General features: G+C 37.8%; 1 protein-coding gene across 3 annotated transcripts in view; it reads right to left on the reverse strand.

The window, feature by feature from the left end:
- The window catches only part of EFCAB5 (EF-hand calcium binding domain 5), a 112,662-nt gene that overhangs the window by 59,628 nt on the left and 33,484 nt on the right, over window positions 1–19,550 (reverse strand). For 2 of the 3 annotated variants that reach the window (XM_032615199.1, XM_032615200.1), the window contains exons 5-8: window positions 16,681–17,251; window positions 9,143–9,299; window positions 6,388–6,436; window positions 4,940–5,007 (exon numbers count right to left, since the gene is read on the reverse strand). In XM_032615199.1, coding sequence (XP_032471090.1) covers window positions 4,940–5,007; window positions 6,388–6,436; window positions 9,143–9,299; window positions 16,681–17,251 — 845 coding nt within the window. Of the gene's footprint in view, window positions 1–4,939; window positions 5,008–6,375; window positions 6,437–9,142; window positions 9,300–16,680; window positions 17,252–19,550 lie in introns of all 3 variants that reach the window. The other variant, XM_032615201.1, reaches the window with a different exon arrangement.

Consider the following 19,550-nt stretch of genomic DNA (forward strand, 5'->3'; position numbering starts at 1 on the left):
CATAGCTCAAAGCACATGGAAAACAAAATGAGCAAAACAAAACAAACAAAAATTACAAAATACAGTTGAACTAGAGAGAATAGAAAGCCACTCAGATGCATACCATCTCAAGGAAAATGCACAGCCTGGACTTAGTAGAATATGTTAAAGTACAATCTTTGGGTACAGCTGATGAAGCCTCTCTATTTAAAGTTTAAACTTTGAGCTATGTCAGTTTGAAGGCCTCAGATGTCTGATTGATATAAAACAACTGAGCATAAGGAAGTGACCATCTCAAAGCAGACCACTTTGGAGCAAGAACAAAGAATCCCATAAAAGAGAGTCTAGACAGAGGCCTGGCCCTTATTTACACCTGGCCAAGGGATACACTGGTTCCTCAGTGTGGCAGAATCAAAACTTAACATCTGAATCCCACTGTATAGTAAATTGCAGTTTTGTATATAATTATTCTTAAGCCCATTTTATAATTCAGGTGTAGACCTCAGACTGCTTGAAGCCTAGGTCTACTGAAGGATGCTGCTGGGAAACTGACCCTCAACCTTAGCCAGTTCCACAGTAAACAGGAAGGTGTTGGGTTGTTTTCACTTGTCCTTGGTGAGCAGGTAGATACGTGGAGATCATCCACAATGATCAGGTGGGAGATAAGGACAAAGAAAAGCAAAGTAAGCAAAGTAAGCTCCTCAATTAGGGTGACCAACTGACTCACTTTGCCTGGAACTTTCCTGGTTAAGCACTGAAAGTCCCATATACTGAGAAACCCCTCAGTCCCAGGCAAACCAGGATGGTTTGAAACCCTCTACTCTGATTCATGCCAATAGTCTAATCCCTGTGGGGAACTCGAGGGATCCTCTGGAAGCATGCTGTGTTGTATCCTGCTTTATCTAACAAACTTTCTCTGTAAGTATTTGTAAACAAAACTTTGCAGCCGTTGTGTCTGTGGCATCTTTTCATCTCCAATCCACTGGGACAAACATAAAGCAAACTATATAGAGAGTTATTATTCTGTGGTATGCATTCACCCATTCTTTATACTTCTGTTGTATTTAGATAATTACAAGATAAAGAACACCTAAACGTTCGTTACAAATAACTGGGAATGGTGAACACAAATGACAATCTGAGTCAAGATTCTGGTGCCTAGAGTGAGCAGAACTGATAAGTAGGCCACATACCCCTAGAGAATAGTTCTTTAAAAGGATTCACTCTTGTCTGAGAAATCTATACTTTGTATTACTTTGAGGCAACAGTTGCAGCAGTCCCCAACCTTTTTTGGCACCAGGGACCGGTTTTGTGGAAGACAATTTTTCCATGGCGGGGGGTTGGAGGGAGGTTGGTTCAGGCGGTAATACAAGTGATGTGGAGCGACAGATGAAGCTTCGCTGGCTCTCCGGCCTCTCACCTCCTGCTGTGCGGCCTGGGGGTTGGGGAACCCTGGTTTAGGGGACTAACTGTGAGACTGCATCAGGGAAAGAACATCCATCAGTCAAGGGCCGATTGCTAGTATCAGTAGAAATAGAAGTGTGTCAATCTCTGGACCCTCCAGAGGTGGGAAAGGATGATCTGCATTGATAAGAGGACAGCCTCCTTCAGTTCCTCACTGTGGGATCTTCGGAGGCTCTCTTCTACCTGAGGCCATCCTTACCCTTTACTCCATGAACCTTGTCATACTAAAGGTCTTGTATATAGTCATCACCAATGGATTAGAAATAAGGAAGTTCCTTTCCCTGGTAGTGCATGGTGATGCCCTCTTCTTCAGGTAGCACTTTCCCCCACAGAAATAGTTACTTAATGATTATTAAGAACTCCATTTCAGGAACTTTGAAAACAAGGATCCCGACCACTATATAAAATATTACTTCTATTTGGAAAATGGGTTTCAAGTTCCAAACAACCAATCAACCTACAGAAACTTTTTTTGGAGAGGGGCATACAGCCATTTGAGGGACTATTATCAAAAAAAATTATGGGTACTTTTTGACAACTCAAGGTAATCTCTGCCTTAAAATGTACCAAGAAAAATTTAGACATACTTATCTCTCAGACTTCTCTTGAAACAGATTATTAGGAAATTCTTTACCAAAACAAAGGGAATTCATGGAGTTCAAAAAGTCCAGGAAATTAGGGCTTCCCTGGTGGTGCAGTGGTTGAGAGTCCGCCTGCCGATGCAGGGGACACGGGTTCGTGCCCTGGTCTGGGAAGATCCCACATGCCGCAGAGCGGCTGGGCCTGCGCATCCAGAGCCTGTACTCCACAGCAGGAGAGGCCACAGCAGTGAGAGGCCCGTGTACCACACACACAAAAAAAACGTTTTTGGAAGTTAGAAAACACATTAAAATTTTTTAAACAATTGGAAAAACTTGAAAAATACATGCAATTTACAGCATAAACGGTAATGTCTTTAGTACATAAAGAGCATTTACAATTCCATAAGAAAAAATAAACATCAATAGGTAAGATGGGCAAAGGATGTGAACAGATAATTCACAGAAGAAAAACATTTTAATTGCACAGAAAAATATTTAACCTCATTAGTAATCAAAAAGATAAAAGTTAAAAAACAAAATGCCATTAAATTGCAGAGGTTTCTTATATGCAATAATGCCCACTATTGGTGAGAATATGGTGCTTCAAAAGCTCTCACATATTGCTAATGGGAGAACAAATCAGTATAATCAAAAGCACAGTTTGACAATAGATACCCAAATCCTTCCAATGTTTATTCTTTGACCTAGTAATTCTTTCTGGGAACCTATTCTAAGGAAATTACTGTGTCTTAGCTCGGGCTGCCATGACAAAGTACCACAGACTGGGCGGCTTAAACAGCAGAAATGTATTTACTCACAGTTCTGCAGGCTGATAAGTCCAAAATCAAGGTGCCAACAGGGTTGGTGTCTGGTGAAGGCTCTCTTCTTGGGTTTCAAATGGCTGCCTTCTTGCTATGTCTTCACATGGCCTTTCCTTAGTGCATGCATGTAGAAAGAGAGAGCGGTCTCTCTCTTTCTCTTCTTATAAGGTCATCAATCCTATCGGATTCGAACTCCACCTTTATGACTTCATTTAACCTTAATTACCTCTGTTAGCCCTATCTACTAAAAAAAAAATCACACTGGGAAGGTTAGGAATTCAACATGTGAATTTGCAGGGGGCATGATTCAGTCCACATGAAGCTGTAAACAAAAGTTTATATGCAGATGTTAATCATCATATTTATAGTGAATAATGAGAAATGTCCAACAATAAATAAATGATTAAATTATAATAATTATATTATAATGCTTCCATTAAAATGAATTACGGATTAAAAATTTTTTCTTCTTTATACTTTTTATTTTTAATTTTCTAAACTGAATATTACTTTCTTACTGAGATATAATTCACATACCATAAAATTCATATAGTATTACTTATATATTTTAAAAAATAAGAAAATTTTCTAAATTGCCCCATTTTAGGGAAACTAGTATAAGACAAAAAGGCAAGTAGCATCTAGAATCAGTGTCTTGCAAAGAAATTTAAGTTACATTTATTACTACATTAAAGTGATAAAGCCTTGACTTTTTCTAAACCATTTAAATACTATAGTTTATTCTTCTGCATATATTTCTTTGAGTAACTTTTCTCATTTGCGCTCACAAGATTTTATTGGGTTGGCCAAAAAGTTCATTTGGGTTATGGAAAAACTCGAAAGAAGTTTTTGGCCAATCCAATAGTTTATGGAGATGGCTGAGTGTTGGCATGGGGAAGCTAATGTCACTGACAGAAGATTTTTTTTATTATTTACAGTTTCCAAGAGAAGGGAGCATGTCATGCCATGCAAAGCCACAGAGGGAGCACCAGGTTTGGGTCTGGAGGCAGAAGCAGGAGTAAGTGGAAAGCCTAGGCCAGAGCCGTTATTGGGATTTCCTCAGGAAAGGCAGGGTAGGGCAGAGTAAACAGTTTAGGATTGGCTAGCTTGAATAATCTCAGCAGGCCTTGGGGTACAGGGGCAGTCCCTAGTTATCTGGTATCTGGCCCTGGGTTGATTTAGTGCAGGGGAAATATTGGTTTGGTGAGTGAGATTTAAATAAGGAGGTGGTTTAGAATATGTGCTCTGGATCACAGAGGACATATAAACAACTTTGGCCATTAGTTTGGCCCTGTGACTAATGGATACCAAAGAGACAAATACAGAATGTAAGAAAACAGAACATAATTGAGACAGGATTGACAAATACTTATCTGTATGATAATCATTTCAAGGAGGAGAAATTTACCTTGACTCTGGGACTCAGAGAAAAACAAGGGGAATTAGAGGAGAGACATGAAAAAATATAGAAGCAGGCTGTAGAAGACTTAGGACCCTGGTACTATTAAATTGCTTCTTTTGCTTATTCTACTACAGTAGAATCATACTTTCTCAGGTGTAATTTTGTGTAGACTTCTAAGCCAAACTGCCTGAATACAAATTTCCCTAGCTCCACTAATTTTGAGACCTTGTACAAGTTACTGACCTTTTCTGTATCTTAGTGTCTTCATCTATAAAAGTAGGAATAAAAGTAGGAATAAGGATTGCTGAGATTACCTGAGTTAATATATGGATAGCTTTGGACAGCACCTGGCCCATAGGAAATGCTTTGTAAGTTTGAAACCTCATTATTATTTGTAGAACCAGATTTCACTGAATATAACAAGCTGGTTTTTCTTGGCCCTACCCGAAGGTGTCAGTGGAAGTTTTTCACACACATCATGAGTACCACTGACTGAAAGAAGTTGCAACATGCCTTTGATTATAAGATGTAACCTAACTTCAGAGGGGTTAAAATATTTTAAAGTGTACATCTTAGAATCGATAAAATAAGTTTTTATGTTTTCATTTAAGTTAATGTATGTGTGACATCCACCAAAAGACAACTGAAACTGGCAAAATAATTTGATTCAAATAATGAATAATGTAACTTACTTCTATAAATTCCATTTTGTTCAGTCTTGGTTCCATTGAATCAGCAATATCCAATTGTTGGCAGCATGCTTTTAATTATGGAACAAAGGTTATTTGATAGTTTGGTTGTGATACATTCATATTTTATATTCATATCATAGTACCCCAAAAGAACATAAAATTCTTAATGTCCATCAATATTTATAATAGAGTAAATGATACATAGTTGGGTAACATTCCAATTACTACAAAATTATTATTTTTCCTGACTTCTATTTAACTAAGCAACTCAAACACTAAAAAGAACATGCCTACATTTTTAATGACCATGTCAAGATAAAGCAGAAATAAATAGGCTCATCAATAGTATAAAAGACTGCAAAAATATCTGTGTTGGTTTATGCTAGCATTTATGCTAGAAGGTCCTAAAACACAACACTTCCACAAACTTTCCTTTTAAATACTTAATTTTGTCTTTAATATTTTAAAAACTAAATAAATATGAATATATTCTTTTGGTAAAAGATTCAAATAATACAAAAATATAAACAGCAAAACTTGAAATAAAGACTTTTTTAAACCTCCATTTGATATGACAATTACATGATCCTTATTGACCTTACTAGGACACATAAATTGTATGAAAGCTCATGATAAAAGAATTAATACACTGGTTTCTACTTCTAAGAATAACTCTTCCTGCCTATTATGGGCTGGTACATAAAAAGATTTTTTTTTTTTTTTTTTTTTTGCGGTACGCGGGCCTCTCACTGTTGTGGCCTCTCCGTTGCGGAGCATAGGCTCCAGACGCGCAAGCTCAGCAGCCATGGCTCACGGGCCTAGCCGCTCCGCGGCATGTGGGATCTTCCCGGACCGGGACACGAACCCATGTCCGCTGCATCGGCAGGCAGACTCTCAACCACTGCGCCACCAGAGAAGCCCGAGGATTCTACATGTATATAAAAATCCATTCATTTTGCTCTTATTTCAAAATGCCAAATACAAAGAGTATGACTGATTGGATATAATTTTACTTTTCTTATGTCTAAACATTCATTATAAATAGGTACAAATGTCCAACTATTCCATATGTCTTTTAGCGAAGTTGTAACTAAGCATTTATATATTGAAATACAGCACAATTTAATTTTCTTATGTCTTTACTTGTATTTCTCCTTCATATCACAGTTATGACATTATATCTTTCTTTTAAAATTCTGTGTATGTAAGCAATATTTTCTAGAAATTTGATAGGATAATAAAGGGTTATTACAAAATAGTTGTAATAAAATGGGGCACTCGACTAAAAGAATTAAAAATCACTGATTGCATCTCTGCTTTTCTACATTCTCCAACTGAAAAGAGCAAAAGAGCTTGACTACATGACTCTTCATCTTTATTCAGCATCCCTCCACCCTCAAAAAAAGGAGAGAGAAAAATATAAACACTGCAGTAACAGGTAGGCATACCAAGCTGGAAATCTGGATTTTGAAAAAATTCATGAAGGACATTCTGAATCTGCAAATCAAAGAAAAGAGACCATATACTACTTTTCAATTAGCATATATTAAGTATTTTAGACTAAAAGCCATCTGTAGTCTTTTAATTTAAGTCCTAGGTAATTCTTCTAACCCAGGGACAGAAATAGTAATAATTAACATTTAGTTTATAGCAGATTTCAAAGTATATAAAATGCTTTTGCATATATTTCCTCACTGATTTTTAACCTTTTTGTGTGAGAACTAGGATGCTGAGCAGATCCCATTTGCCCCCTCCAAGGAAATTTCTAACAACACTCAGACATTGGGCATGACGGAGTTAAGGCAAATTTGGCAACCAGTTTGGCAATCCAAAGACTCCTCTATAATTCTTCAGTCTTCAATGACTAAAAACAAAATTTCGGAGCTCTTCTTGGTCCATTTTTTTTTTTTTTTTTTTTTTTTTTATAAATTTATTTATTTATTTATGTTGGCTGTGTTGCGTCTTCGTTTCTATGCGAGGGCTTTCTCTAGATGTGGCAAGCGGGAGCTACTCTTCATTGCGGTGCGCGGGCTTCTCACTGTTGCGGCCTCTTTCGTTGCGGAGCATGAGCTCCAGACGCGCAGGCTCGGTAGGTGTGGCTCACGGGCCTAGTTGCTCCGCGGCATGTGGGATCTTCCCAGATCAGGGCTCGAACCCGTGCCCCCTGCATTAGCAGGCAGATTCTCAACCACTGCGCCACCAGGGAAGCCCCCATTTTTTATTTTTATTTATTATTTTTAAAATTTATTTTTGGCTGCATTGGGTCTTCGTTGTGGTGCGCAGGCTTCTCATTGCGGTGGCTTCTCTTGTTGTGGAGCACGGGCTCTACGTGCAATAGCTTCAGTAGTTGTGGCACGTGGGCTCAGCAGTTGTGGCTCACAGGCTCTAGAGTGCAGGCTCAGTAGCTGTGGCGCACGGGTTTAGTTGCTCCACAGCATGTGGGATCTTCCTGAACCAGGGCTCGAACCCACGTCCCCTGCATTGGCAGGCGGATCCTTAACCACTGTGCCACCAGGGAAGTTCCTTGGTCCATTTTTTAAAAATAAGACTTTATTTTTCAGGGAAGTTTTAGGTTCACAGAAAAATTGACCAGAAAGTACAGAGAGTTTCCATAGACTCCCTGCCCCCCACCACCACATACATAGCTTTCCTCCACTACCAACATCCCCCATCACAATGGTATATTTGTTACCATCAATGAACCTACACTGGAAACTCATAACCCAAAGTCCATAGTTTACATTAGTGTTATACATTCTATGGGTTTTGAAAATTATATGATGACATGTATCCATTATTATGGTATTGTACAGAATTGCTTCACCACCCTAAAACTCCTCTGTGCTCTGCCTATTCATCCTTATTTCCCCTCCTCACTCCTGGAAACCAATGATCTTTTTACCGCCTCCATAATTTTACCTTTTCTGGAAAGTCATAGAGTTAGAATCATACAGTATATAGCCTTTTTAGATTGGCTTCTTTCACTTAGTAATATTCATTTAAGGTTCTTCCATGTCTTTTCATGGCTTGATAGCTCATTTCTTTTTAGCACAGAATAATATTCCACTATCTGGATGTACCACATTTATTTATTATTCACCCACTGAAGGACATCTTTGTTGGTTCCAAGTTTTGTCAATTATGCTGTAAACATCTATGTGTAGGCTTCTGTGTGGACATAAATTTTCAACTCCTTTGGGTAAATACAAAGGACCATCTACCATGGCTTGATTGTATGGTAAGAGTATGTTTAGTTTTATAAGAGACTGCCAAACTGTATTCCAAAGTGACCACACCTTTTTGTATTTTACCAACAATGAATGAGAGTTTCTGTTGGTGCACATCTTTGCTAGCATTTGGTGTTGTCAATGTTCTGGATTTTGGCCATTCTGATAGGTGTGTAGTGGTATCTCATTGCTGTTCTAATTTGCATTTCCCTGATGACATATGTGGAACACATTTTCATATGCTTATTTGTCACCTGTATATCTTTGGTGAAGTGTCTGTTCAGGTCTTTTGCCCATTCTAAAATCTGTTTTTTGTTTTCCTATTGTTGATTTTAAGAGTTATTTGTATATTACTGTTCTTTATCAGGTATGTCTTTTGCAAATATTTTCTTCCAGTCTGTGGCTTGTCTTCCTTGGTCTATTTTTAGCAACTGGAAATATGCTTGGTATTGTATCTAACCAACAATTATTCTCACATCTACATACACCTAAGAGAACATATATAACTCTTAGAGTACCGTTATTTTTCAGAGCTAAAGACATGGTCTTTTAGGGAGTTCCTTGGCGGTCTGGTGGTTAGGACTCTGCGCTCTCACTGCCGAGGGCCTGGGTTTGATCCCTGGTCAGGGGACTAAAATCCCACAAGCCGCGTGGCACGGCCTCCCCCCCAAAAAAGGATATGGTCTTTTAGTCCACAGAAGTAATTAGTCACACACATACAAAAAACAAACGAAAGCTATGTCTGTCTGTAAGGTAGAGTTTGTGAAATTCAGCCAGAGTCAATATTTTGGAAATCTACCTAGAATTTTCTTTTTAAATGTTCAAGAGAAAATTGAAGAAATTGACTTTCATGGGCTAGACTTACATCAGCAGGACCAAAAATTTAGAGGGAGGTTTCTAGCACTGTGCTCAGTATCTAGCAATCACCCTCTTATCACCCATTCCACCTACCCTTCAGAGATACCCTCTTCCTTACCACTATCATAGGAATCATTCCTTTGGGGTCTAGAATCCACTCATTGAACTGTTCCTGCAGAGCCTGTTTCCATGTGTTGGCCACCTTGGCTTTGACTTTGTTCATGCATTCTCTTTGTTCTCGTTTCTGTTTAATATTCTCCTTCATCTCGGATACTCTGAAGGATGTAGAAACAGAAGAAATGTCTCGAGTTGAGACCACTGGATTTGACTCAGATTGTTCAAATGGCAGAATACAGGAGTTCAGAGCCTCATTTAAACTTTGGATCTTTTTCCATGAAATTTTCCTTCATTCAAGCCTGTAGGGATCCCTCCTTCCCCCAGCACATACTGAATTTGGCATTAATGATAAGCTGTCTTCTACTATTATTTGACTTTTTATAGAGGTAGGCCTTATTTTACTCAACTAAATACTGTACTTAAGAAGCACTAAGAATAGCTCTAGAACCTGCCACATATAAAAGCAAGGTTGAACGCACTAAAGCCTCAAGGTGGTGGGCCTCTTTTTTCCCTGGACACGTAAATCATCTTGGAAGGACTCTAATTCCAAGTCTAGGATGGGAGTCTGGAAACTGCATTTATGAAAAGCATCTCAGGTAATTCTGATGCCTTGGACCAAACTTCTGATTTCTGTCTAGGAAAATTTATTGCCAATTTCTTTTATCCGGCCGGAGTCAAATACTTTTGACAGCCTCTGAGCATAATAGCTAACTTGTACTCAGACAGAGTTGCATCACCCAGGTTGAAAATGGGGGAAGAATGGGATTTTAGTCATTCCTATGTTTATCATCCCTACTAGGACTTCAAAACCCCAAAACTGGCTTTGATTGAAACACCAAAATGGTTCAGAATAATAAAAATAGCTGCTGGTTTCAAATACAATTTTCAAGTAATGTTTGAGTCAGGTCTTCATCTTTCAAAGAAGACAGACTAGGGCAATCCGACAGATTTGGAAATGCAAAAGAATTCTCAGTAAGAACTGGTAAACTGGAGAACTCCAATAATCCAAAAGAAACAACTAAAATCTAAATCATTACTTTATGCCCATATAAGGCCTTCAAAATTCTCTAAGAAAAGAAGCCTTCAAAAATAAACTTTGAAGTTTGAAAATAAAAATAGGCAAGTTGTTAAATAGTGCAGAAGGGCTTGTTTCTGAACTGCTGGAAGATTAATTAGCATTTTAAAGGATGTGCTAAGTTCCTCTAATGCGACTACTAACTAGCCAAACCGCCATCACTTATCTCAGAACCCCCAGTCTATTCTTGGCTGGCTCTTCTTCTGCTCTTCCCCTACTCTTTCTCCCCCTGCTGCTTTGTCTTTCTCCCTTTCTCCCTCTCTCTCTATCCTCCTCTCCCCTTTCCCCTGTCTCTATACAGCACTCTCCTCAACTTCTGTCTTTTCTGCATGATTTTCTGTTCTGTGTCTGTGTCCTTCTTCTAGCTTTTTCTCATTATTCACTCATTCACACTCACTCACTAAGTCAGTTACTTATTTACTCATTACACAAACATTTATCGAGCACCTACTATAGATTCTGCCATTATAAAGCTTGTGGTCCACTGCAGAACAGATAAGTAAGTGATATTGTATAATAAACACTCGGTGTCTCCAGATTCTCATGTGTATTAATCAACATAGATTAACAAAATTGAGTTTCTGTCCTATTTCCATCTGCCTGAAAAGCCTTCCTCCCTCTCTTTGTTTGACTAGATCCTCCACGTCCTTTAGGTCTCAGTTCAGACATCATTTCCTCCCTCTTATTAATGCCCACATTTAGAAACAAAACTTAGTTTTGTGCTTCAGGGCTACTGCACATGAGACTCCAAATATAATCCAGATGGATTTTTAATTTACTAGGTAACTCATTCAGGGACTGAATAAAATTTCTCTTTCGTGGTCTGCATTATCTCAAGAGGATATCTAAATTAATCAACAGAATTCCATAGCATCCAAAACTCATAACTTTGGGTAGTGTAGGGTAGCCATAATCTGTAAGCAGATTCTAAGTATAAATCCACATTTAAGGAGACCTGAAAGAAAAAAACCTGCAGTGTGGTAAAATTATCACAGATTCTTCCCATTCCTGTATGCATGTCTGTCTGTATGCAGTGTAACTTTGCAGCTTTTCCCATTATGAGCTGGAGTCTATTTCTGCATCTCTTGTGTCTGTCTATGGCCATGTGACTTGCTTTAGCCGATGGGTCATTAGCAAACATGATGGAAGCAGAAAGTTGAAAAGTGCTGTAAATTATATCACAATAAAACTGGAAGAAAAAGTGCTTAAACATTGGGGTTTGCTCTCTTGTATTGAACTTAAGAGCACTTCTACCACCACCTTGGAAATAAGCCTTGGCTAGCCTGCTGGATGATGATCCAGTTACCTCCATTGCTTTTACCAACAGTCAGCCAACTAATAGACAAATGACTAAGACTATCATTGCCATTTTACCACAATGTATGAGTGAGTCCAACTGATACCATGTGGATCAGAGATGAGCCATGAGCCCTGTCCAAAATCATGAGCAAATAAATGATTGTTTATTTAAGCCACTGAGTTTTGAGGTATTTTGTTATGCAGCAAAAGCTAACTAACGAAACAGTTTTGCCATCTTAACAACTGTTTTGAGCTCTTTTAAAGAAAAGAACAGTATAAATCTGATTAAAGAAGTAAAAATGCTTCCTTACCCTAATTGTGACAATCCAAATCCTATCCATCCATTCAAGCTGTGTATGGAAAATCTTCCACTCAGAGTATTTGCCTAGATTATATCAAAACTGAATGTTGTATTTCATAAAAACTGGTTCTAACCAGCTTAAGTGCATAATTGACCATGAACTTTGAGTGACCCCAGTACACCAGACCATTACTAGACCTAAGGGAAGACTCTTTCTCGACTGCTAAACAATAGAACTTGTTTTAATCAATCATGTACAAACCTATGGACTCACTCTGTCCTATATACAGTGTGACTGTCTTCAGTTGTTATAACCACTGTAAAGCTCCCTTCCTAACACTTAAAAACTCCAGAATTTTCCCCTTCAGCAAACTAGTCAGTGAATTCTTCACTGGTATAGATTCCTTTGCCTGGCAAGTTAATAAACTCAGCTTTTGTTTGTTTGTTTGTTTTTAAGCTCTGATGGTCTTAGTTTCACAGAGCTAAATTGGACTTCTTGCCATTCTTGGAGCATGTCCACATTATTCCTGTGATGAGTATTCCTATAAAAATACATATATGATATGTGTCTACTTAGTTATTGTACTTAACCCATTTTCTTCTGTTTATTCAATATACAGCTTATTATGAAATGGAAGTTCCTGACATAAGGTTCAATGACTTAAGAAAAATCTAAGTTACTGGTTAATCAATGATATTTGAACAGCTAAATAATTAGGCCTATTTGGAATTTTATAAAATGATGAAGAACATTTATTATAGCCTCCCACTTAAGTACAGATGATTAATCATAGAGATTTCAAAATTAAATACTCAATTACTCCAAATTAAGACATATCTCAAAATAATCTTATGTATCAAAAAAAAAAACAACAAGAAAACTTTCATCATTCTAAGCCAGATTAGAATATGTCAGTTAATTCATTTAACAAATATTTATTGAGCATTACTTACACGACACAGTGTTAGATGCTGGGGATTCAATGGTGAATATGACAGATGTCGTTCCTGCTCACATTACAGCAGGAGAAACAACCATTACAATTGTGATAAGTGCGATGAAGAAGAAACACAGGATGCAATGAGAGAGCCTATAAGGGAAGATCCCAACCCAAATTCATGACGAAGTGGTATTTGAGCTGAACTCTGAAGGACTGGGAGGATAAGATAAAGAGGGAGGGAAAGAAGTAACAACATGTGAAAAGATCCTGAAGTGGAAAGAAGCACAGTATGTTTGAAGAACTGAAAGAAATCCTATATGCCTGGGGTATAGAGTGTGAGAATGAGAGAGGTGGGAGCCCGGGCTAGAAAGAAAGTCAGAGACCAGGTCATACAAGAAAGTTTGTATAGGCCTAGTTAAGGATTTTGGTTTTTATCCTAAGAATAAAGGGATACCATTGAAAGGTTTCACACTGGAGAAAAATATGAAAACGTTAAACTTTAAAAAAATCACTTCAGTTACAGGTAAACGATAGAGTGGAAGAGGGCAAAATGGATGTAAACATAACAATTAGGAGACTATTGCAATATTGCAGGTGACAGATGATGGTAGCTTAGACTAGGGTGACAGCAGTGGGGAGGGTCAGAAATGAATAGATTTGAAAGAAGGAGGTAAAATCAGCAGGACTTAATGATTGACTGGAAGTGATCAATGAGGAAGTAGAAAGTGTCAAGGTCGATCCCTCTGGTTTTGGCTTAAAAATCTGGATGGATGATCAATTAAGACGATGACTTGTTGAAACTGAGATGCTCCTGAAACATCCAAGTGTACATACTGAATAGATATTTACATGTGTTGTAATGAGGGCACTCAGGGATGGATTATGGAGTGATAGGAGAACTATGCCTTAAGGAACCTTAATATTTGAAGATCAGGTAGCAAAGAATGAACCAGCAAAGGATACTGAGAAGGATTAAACAGAGGTAGAGGGAAAACTAGTAAAGAATGATATCATGGAAGGAAGGGAAACAGTATTTCAAGGAGGAAATGGCCAACATAATTGAACACTGCTAAGAGGTCAAGTAAGATGAGGACTGCAAACCTTCCACTGGGCCTAGAAGCAGAGAGAATGTTGTCATATTGGTAAGTGACATTTATTGAAGAGAGCCTGGAAAAAAGACCAGATGGAACAGGCTGATAAAAGTGTAGGAAGTAGGGAGAGTGCTATGTGGACAACTATTTTGATAAATTTAGCTATGTTTTAGTCATATTTCCTCAACTAGAATGTATAAGCTCCTCATGACAAGAACCAAATTTTGTATTTTTTTTTCGTATAAGGTATGGCTCAACATTAAGCACTGAATAATTATGCCATAAATACTGATTGACCGTGAAGACTCCTCAATAAATTTGTTATTAATTCATTCATCTAACAAATATTTATTGAGGCTGAACTCATGCCAAATACTTCGCTCAGTGTTGGAAATATAGATATGATAGAAGATGGCATGCAATATGATAGAAAATAGTGTGCAATAGTGTACTTCTCTGCAATAGTGTAAAATTTTAACATTAATAATCTTTCTCTATACTTCCTTTTTAATGTTTAACTTTTAAAAAAATATATCACACAGTAAAATTAACCTTTTTTGGTGCACAGTTGTATAAATTTCAACACGTATAAATATGTGTAACCATCACCATAATCGAGCTATCAAAAGTTTGTAATCTTACTTTTTTTTTTTTTTTTTTTCGGTATGCGGGCCTCTCACTGTTGCGACCTCTCCCATTGCGGAGCACAGGCTCCGGACACGTAGGCTCAGCAGCCATGGCTCACCGGCCCAGCCGCTCCGCGGCATGTGGGATCTTCCCGGACCAAGGCACGAACCCGTGTCCCCTGCATCGGCAGGTGGACTCTCAACCACTGCGCCACCAGGGAAGCCCTGTAATCTTACTTTAAGTGCAAATATTTTTCATTATCAATTCACAATAAGGCAGTAGTGACATAGAATATGCATTCTCAAGAATTGGAGGGATCAAGAATCAGAGGGAAAAGATGCTAAAAGAAAAGAAAATATGAAGAAAAACAAAATGACACAAACCTACCCTCCTTATCAGTTTTGCAAATTTACATGTAAGAATTATAGTCCACTTCAATTCTATACCTGTCTTTCAGGAACCCTAAGGGGAAGCAATGAAAGTATATTGCATATGTAAAACTTACAAATAGCAGTGATATTTTATTTTTTAGATAAGTGGCTACCACTATATAAATTGTTCCAAATCAGTAAGGAGTGTCTTCTCTATCTATCGTACTTAGACACCAAACAAAGATGAATCCCTTTTTGTCCAGGGAAGTAGGCAGATGAAAAATTTTCAGATCAGGTTGAGTCAAACAGACACTTTAACATTATCACCAGAAGATAAAGTCTTGACAAACCAAACAAAAATATGTGTCCTTTTTCTTGAGCATAAGTAAGGAAAACTCTCATTCCTAAAATGAACGGACTTCTCCAAAGCTCTCTAATGGATTGAGAACAACACAAACAGTGATAAGTTCAGAGAATTTAAAAGCAGGACTGTTTTTGCTAAGATTGCTGGGTATCCAAGCTTTAAGTCAATAGACATTGTGCTGCTGTAAAGCATCCCTAGGATTTCTGAATATTCTACAAATGCCTGAAACTGTCTTGTGTTGACATATGGATTTTGGATTTTTGCCAGAGGAAGATGAAACCCTAATTCTGATAATCTCAGCAAAGAAAGCATCTTTAAATACTTTAACTCTTTCATGATATTCCTAACAACTTTAAGACAACATTGACTGATACAGAATAAGATGAGCAAATGGAAAGACAAGCATTCTCATACAGAAACACTTGTCATTATTAAAGATGTTGATTTTCCCTAAGATAATGAATAAATTTAATCTTATTTCAATAAAAATTCCTATAACGCTTCTTTCGGTGTTCTCTCTCCCCCACTTTTTTTTTCTCAGGTAGATGAACCAATCCTAAAGTTCATATTGAAAAGTAAACACACAAGAATAGACAGTAGTGATTAGAAAAGAACAAATATAGACTATTCAGTAACTGTTATTGGGCTCACTATGTAGCCATTTGGAAAAGAAAAAGTTGGATACATATTTTAAATCTTACACTAGGATAAATTCTAAATGGATCAATATTTTAAATTAAAATTAAAATAATTCCAGAAGAAAACATGGGACAATTCTTTTAACATCTTGAAATGAAATGTAACAATGACTCAAAGCCCAGAAGCCATAAAATAAAAGTAAATAAATTTGACCACATAGAAATAAAAAATCCTATACGTGACACAAGATAAATGACAGGTGAAAAACAGGAAAATATTTGTAACTCATTCACATGCTTTGGATAAAAGGAAGAAAATTAAGAATGTATATTTGCATTTGCTTATGTATGCACTAAGAAACTCTGGAAGGATCCATTGAAAACTAAGAACAGTAGCTATTTATAGCAGAGGTGGAGCATTGCGTGGATGGAGGATAAGAATGGGAGAGAAAGTTTTTACCATATAACACTTTATACGTTTCGGCTTTTGAACCAGGCGAACATATTACCTATCTGAAAAGTTAAATTTTAAAAGGTCCTTCCTCTCATATAGCTTACTTTCCAATGCAAGAAGACAAATAATAAACAAATAAATATACACTTGGGATCCTAGTGAGATAACTAAATTCATCAGTACAAGGAACTTACTTAATATACCTCGTTAGTCTTCACAGTGCCTCATAAATAGTGAAGCACATAGTAGTAGCTCAATAAATACTTTTTGAAGAACTATAAAGTTACTTTAAGTCCTATTTGTATGATTATGTTATTGTTCTACTTGCTTTTCAACATAAGGAGCTAGATCATCAACTGAAAATACAACAAACTGTACCTGTTGTAAGTAGTGCTTGGAACGTTTATCTTCAGGTCTTCTGCGATATTTCTCATCACCCTCTGATAACCAGACATTCCTGAGTCTTTGATGTAATTAGGGTTGTTTCTCATTAAGTATTCCCCCAAATGGTTAATTGGATCAAACTTGGTTGGAATATCAACTTCTGCCAAAAGCTTTTTCTTTTCCACTTGCATTAACATTTTTTCCATTCCAGGAACTAAGGTGGGTAGAAGTTTGTCGAGTAAATACACACGAGTGTTCAGTGTCATGTTTTCAGTATTAAACCACTCTTTGGCCAAATTATCCCTTGGGAGTTTTTCTTCAGCCTTTTTTTCTAGTTCCTTCTTCAGATTTTCCTTATCTATGATTTTCTGCTGCATTGCCTGGGCTCTTGCCTGTACTCTTTCAAAAAGATTTTTCTTCCATGACTGTTCTAGCTTTGAATTTTGTGCAGTTTGATCTAAATTGAGAATCACTTTTGCAGGTTTTCTAAATACAGTATTCTTTGAGATTCTAGAGTCCTTTAGTGAACAAGTAGAGATTTTTGGCTGCTCCTCCAGGTTTAATTCTGAGGGGACAAAAATTGAAATGTAAGAAATATTAGAAGTAGATTTTAATCTATGTTACTTTAGAATATTAGAAAATTATTTTATATCCATTTACATGGTATATTCGAACACAGCTAAAAGTAACAGAAAATCAGACAGCAGTGACTTTAACCACAAGGACATTTACTGTTTTCTTAATCAGAAGCCATTCAACAGCTCAGTGTTTTTATTAAGTACCTAGCATGTTTCTATTGTTCTTTATTCATTTTTTGTGCTTGTATCTCAGGATCACAAGATAGCTATTGCAGCTCCAGGCATCACTTCTTTTTTTTTTGCGGTACTCGGGCCTCTCACTGTTGTGGCCACTCCCGTTGCGGAGCACAGGCTCCGGACGCGCAGGCTCAGCAGCCATGGCTCACAGGCCCAGCCGCTCTGCGGCATGTGGGATCTTCCCGGACCAGGGCACACATCGGCAGGCGGACTCTCAACCACTGCACCACCAGGGAAGCCCAGGCATCACTTCTTTACAGGAGAAAAGGATTGAGAACGAAGGGGCTTTCTCCTCTTGAGGTTCTGTTATATTATTCAAGAAGAGAAGATCCCAGACTCCTCACTCTAAGACTTTCCTTTATATTTCATTGGCCCTAATTAGGTTACATGTCCACCCTAGGCCAATAGCTGGTAAAGGTAAAAGGGTTATTGAGAATAGTTTTGATCAATCATAACTTATTCCTTGGTCAGGGTTTAGACCAAATTTGGTCAGGGTTTAGACCAAATTCTCTGATATCAAGTGATTTCCATCTGCTACAAAACTGAAGTTCCATTGGCAGACAAAAGGTGGGAAAATGTCTGCTGAGTAGGCAGTGAAGAGAGACTACCAGACATGTACGTGTATTGGGTTGGCCAAAAAGTTTGTTCGGGGTTTTCCATAAGGTGTTACAGAAAAACCCAAATGAACCTTTTGGCCAACCCAATAAATATATTTCTTCCCACTCTCATATTTCCAACTTCTTTCATGTTGGAGATTTTAGACCAAGATAGTGGACTGAGGTCAGGATCTACATGCCCTCCCTACCAAAATCTCTAGAAATGATAGAAAAGGGTGTGTGTGTGTTTGTGTGTGTGTGTGTTTTAATATGAACATAAGAATGCTAACAACCAGTAGAAACTAACACAACATTGTAAGGCAACTATACTCCAGTAAAAATTAATTTTAAAAAAAGGACTTTTCTGGTGGTCCAGTGGGTAAGACTCCATGTTCCCAATGCAAGGGGCCTGGGGAACTAGATCCCACATGCATGCCACAATTAAGAGTCCTCATGTCGCAACGAAGATCCTTGCATGCCACAACTAAGGTGGAAGAGCCAAAAAAAAAAAAAAAAAAGAAGAATGCTAACAATCAATTATGAAGAGGGCCTTCAGAAACTTTGAGGGTCTCTGAAAAATGTAAGGTAGATGGGATTAGATTGATTAAAGAAACTATAAGACTAAAAGGATCCAGAAGATGACTGTGAAATTTGGGAGCAGCTCTGAGCCACCCTAAGTTTAAAGGGTGTAGATACGGATAGCAGGGGAATGACTGACCTTTTTGCCTATCTTCATCCCCATTTGAGCTAATCATCGGGCACCAGAGGCATTCACCCTTGAAATGGGACAAGGGGATTCGGGCAAGAGAGGCAGAATAATGCCTCCACACACAGAGAAAATGAATTGCTGACAGACTTCACTGTCTGCATATCTTACCCCTCCTCCACAATCTGCATATCTTACCCCTCCTCCACAATCACTGGCAGCAGGCTACAGAAAACAGAAACGTCATCCAGAGAAAAGCAAACAGGGATTCCCAAATGCAAATGTAAACACACACATAAGGATCACCAAATATTTAACGAAAACCAACTCCATGACTAAACAAATGCAATGATTAATACTATCCAAGGAAGCACCACTAATAGAACAAATATAAGGAGTTCTAAAAGAGCTGTAATTAATATCCTCAGAGCAATTAGAGGAAATTTAAAATATAGTTATATTATTTTTAAAAATTACGAGAGCTTGTAAACCTAGTGCTCAGACCTTCGCTTCTTTCTTTTTTCTTTTTTTTAATAGGATTGAAATTTTAAATTTATTTATTTATTTTTGGCTGCATTGGGTCTTCGTTGCTGCATGCAGGCTTTCCCTAGTTGCGGCGAGCAGGGGCTGCTCTTCGTTGCGGTGCGCAGGCTTCTCATTGCGATGGCTTCTCTTGTTGTGGAGCATGGGCTCTAAAGCGCAGGCTCAGTAGTTGTGGCATGCGGGCTTAGCTGCTCCGCGGCATGT

The sequence above is a fragment of the Phocoena sinus genome, chromosome 20, assembly GCF_008692025.1.
Source record: "Phocoena sinus isolate mPhoSin1 chromosome 20, mPhoSin1.pri, whole genome shotgun sequence".
NCBI lineage: Eukaryota > Metazoa > Chordata > Mammalia > Artiodactyla > Phocoenidae > Phocoena > Phocoena sinus.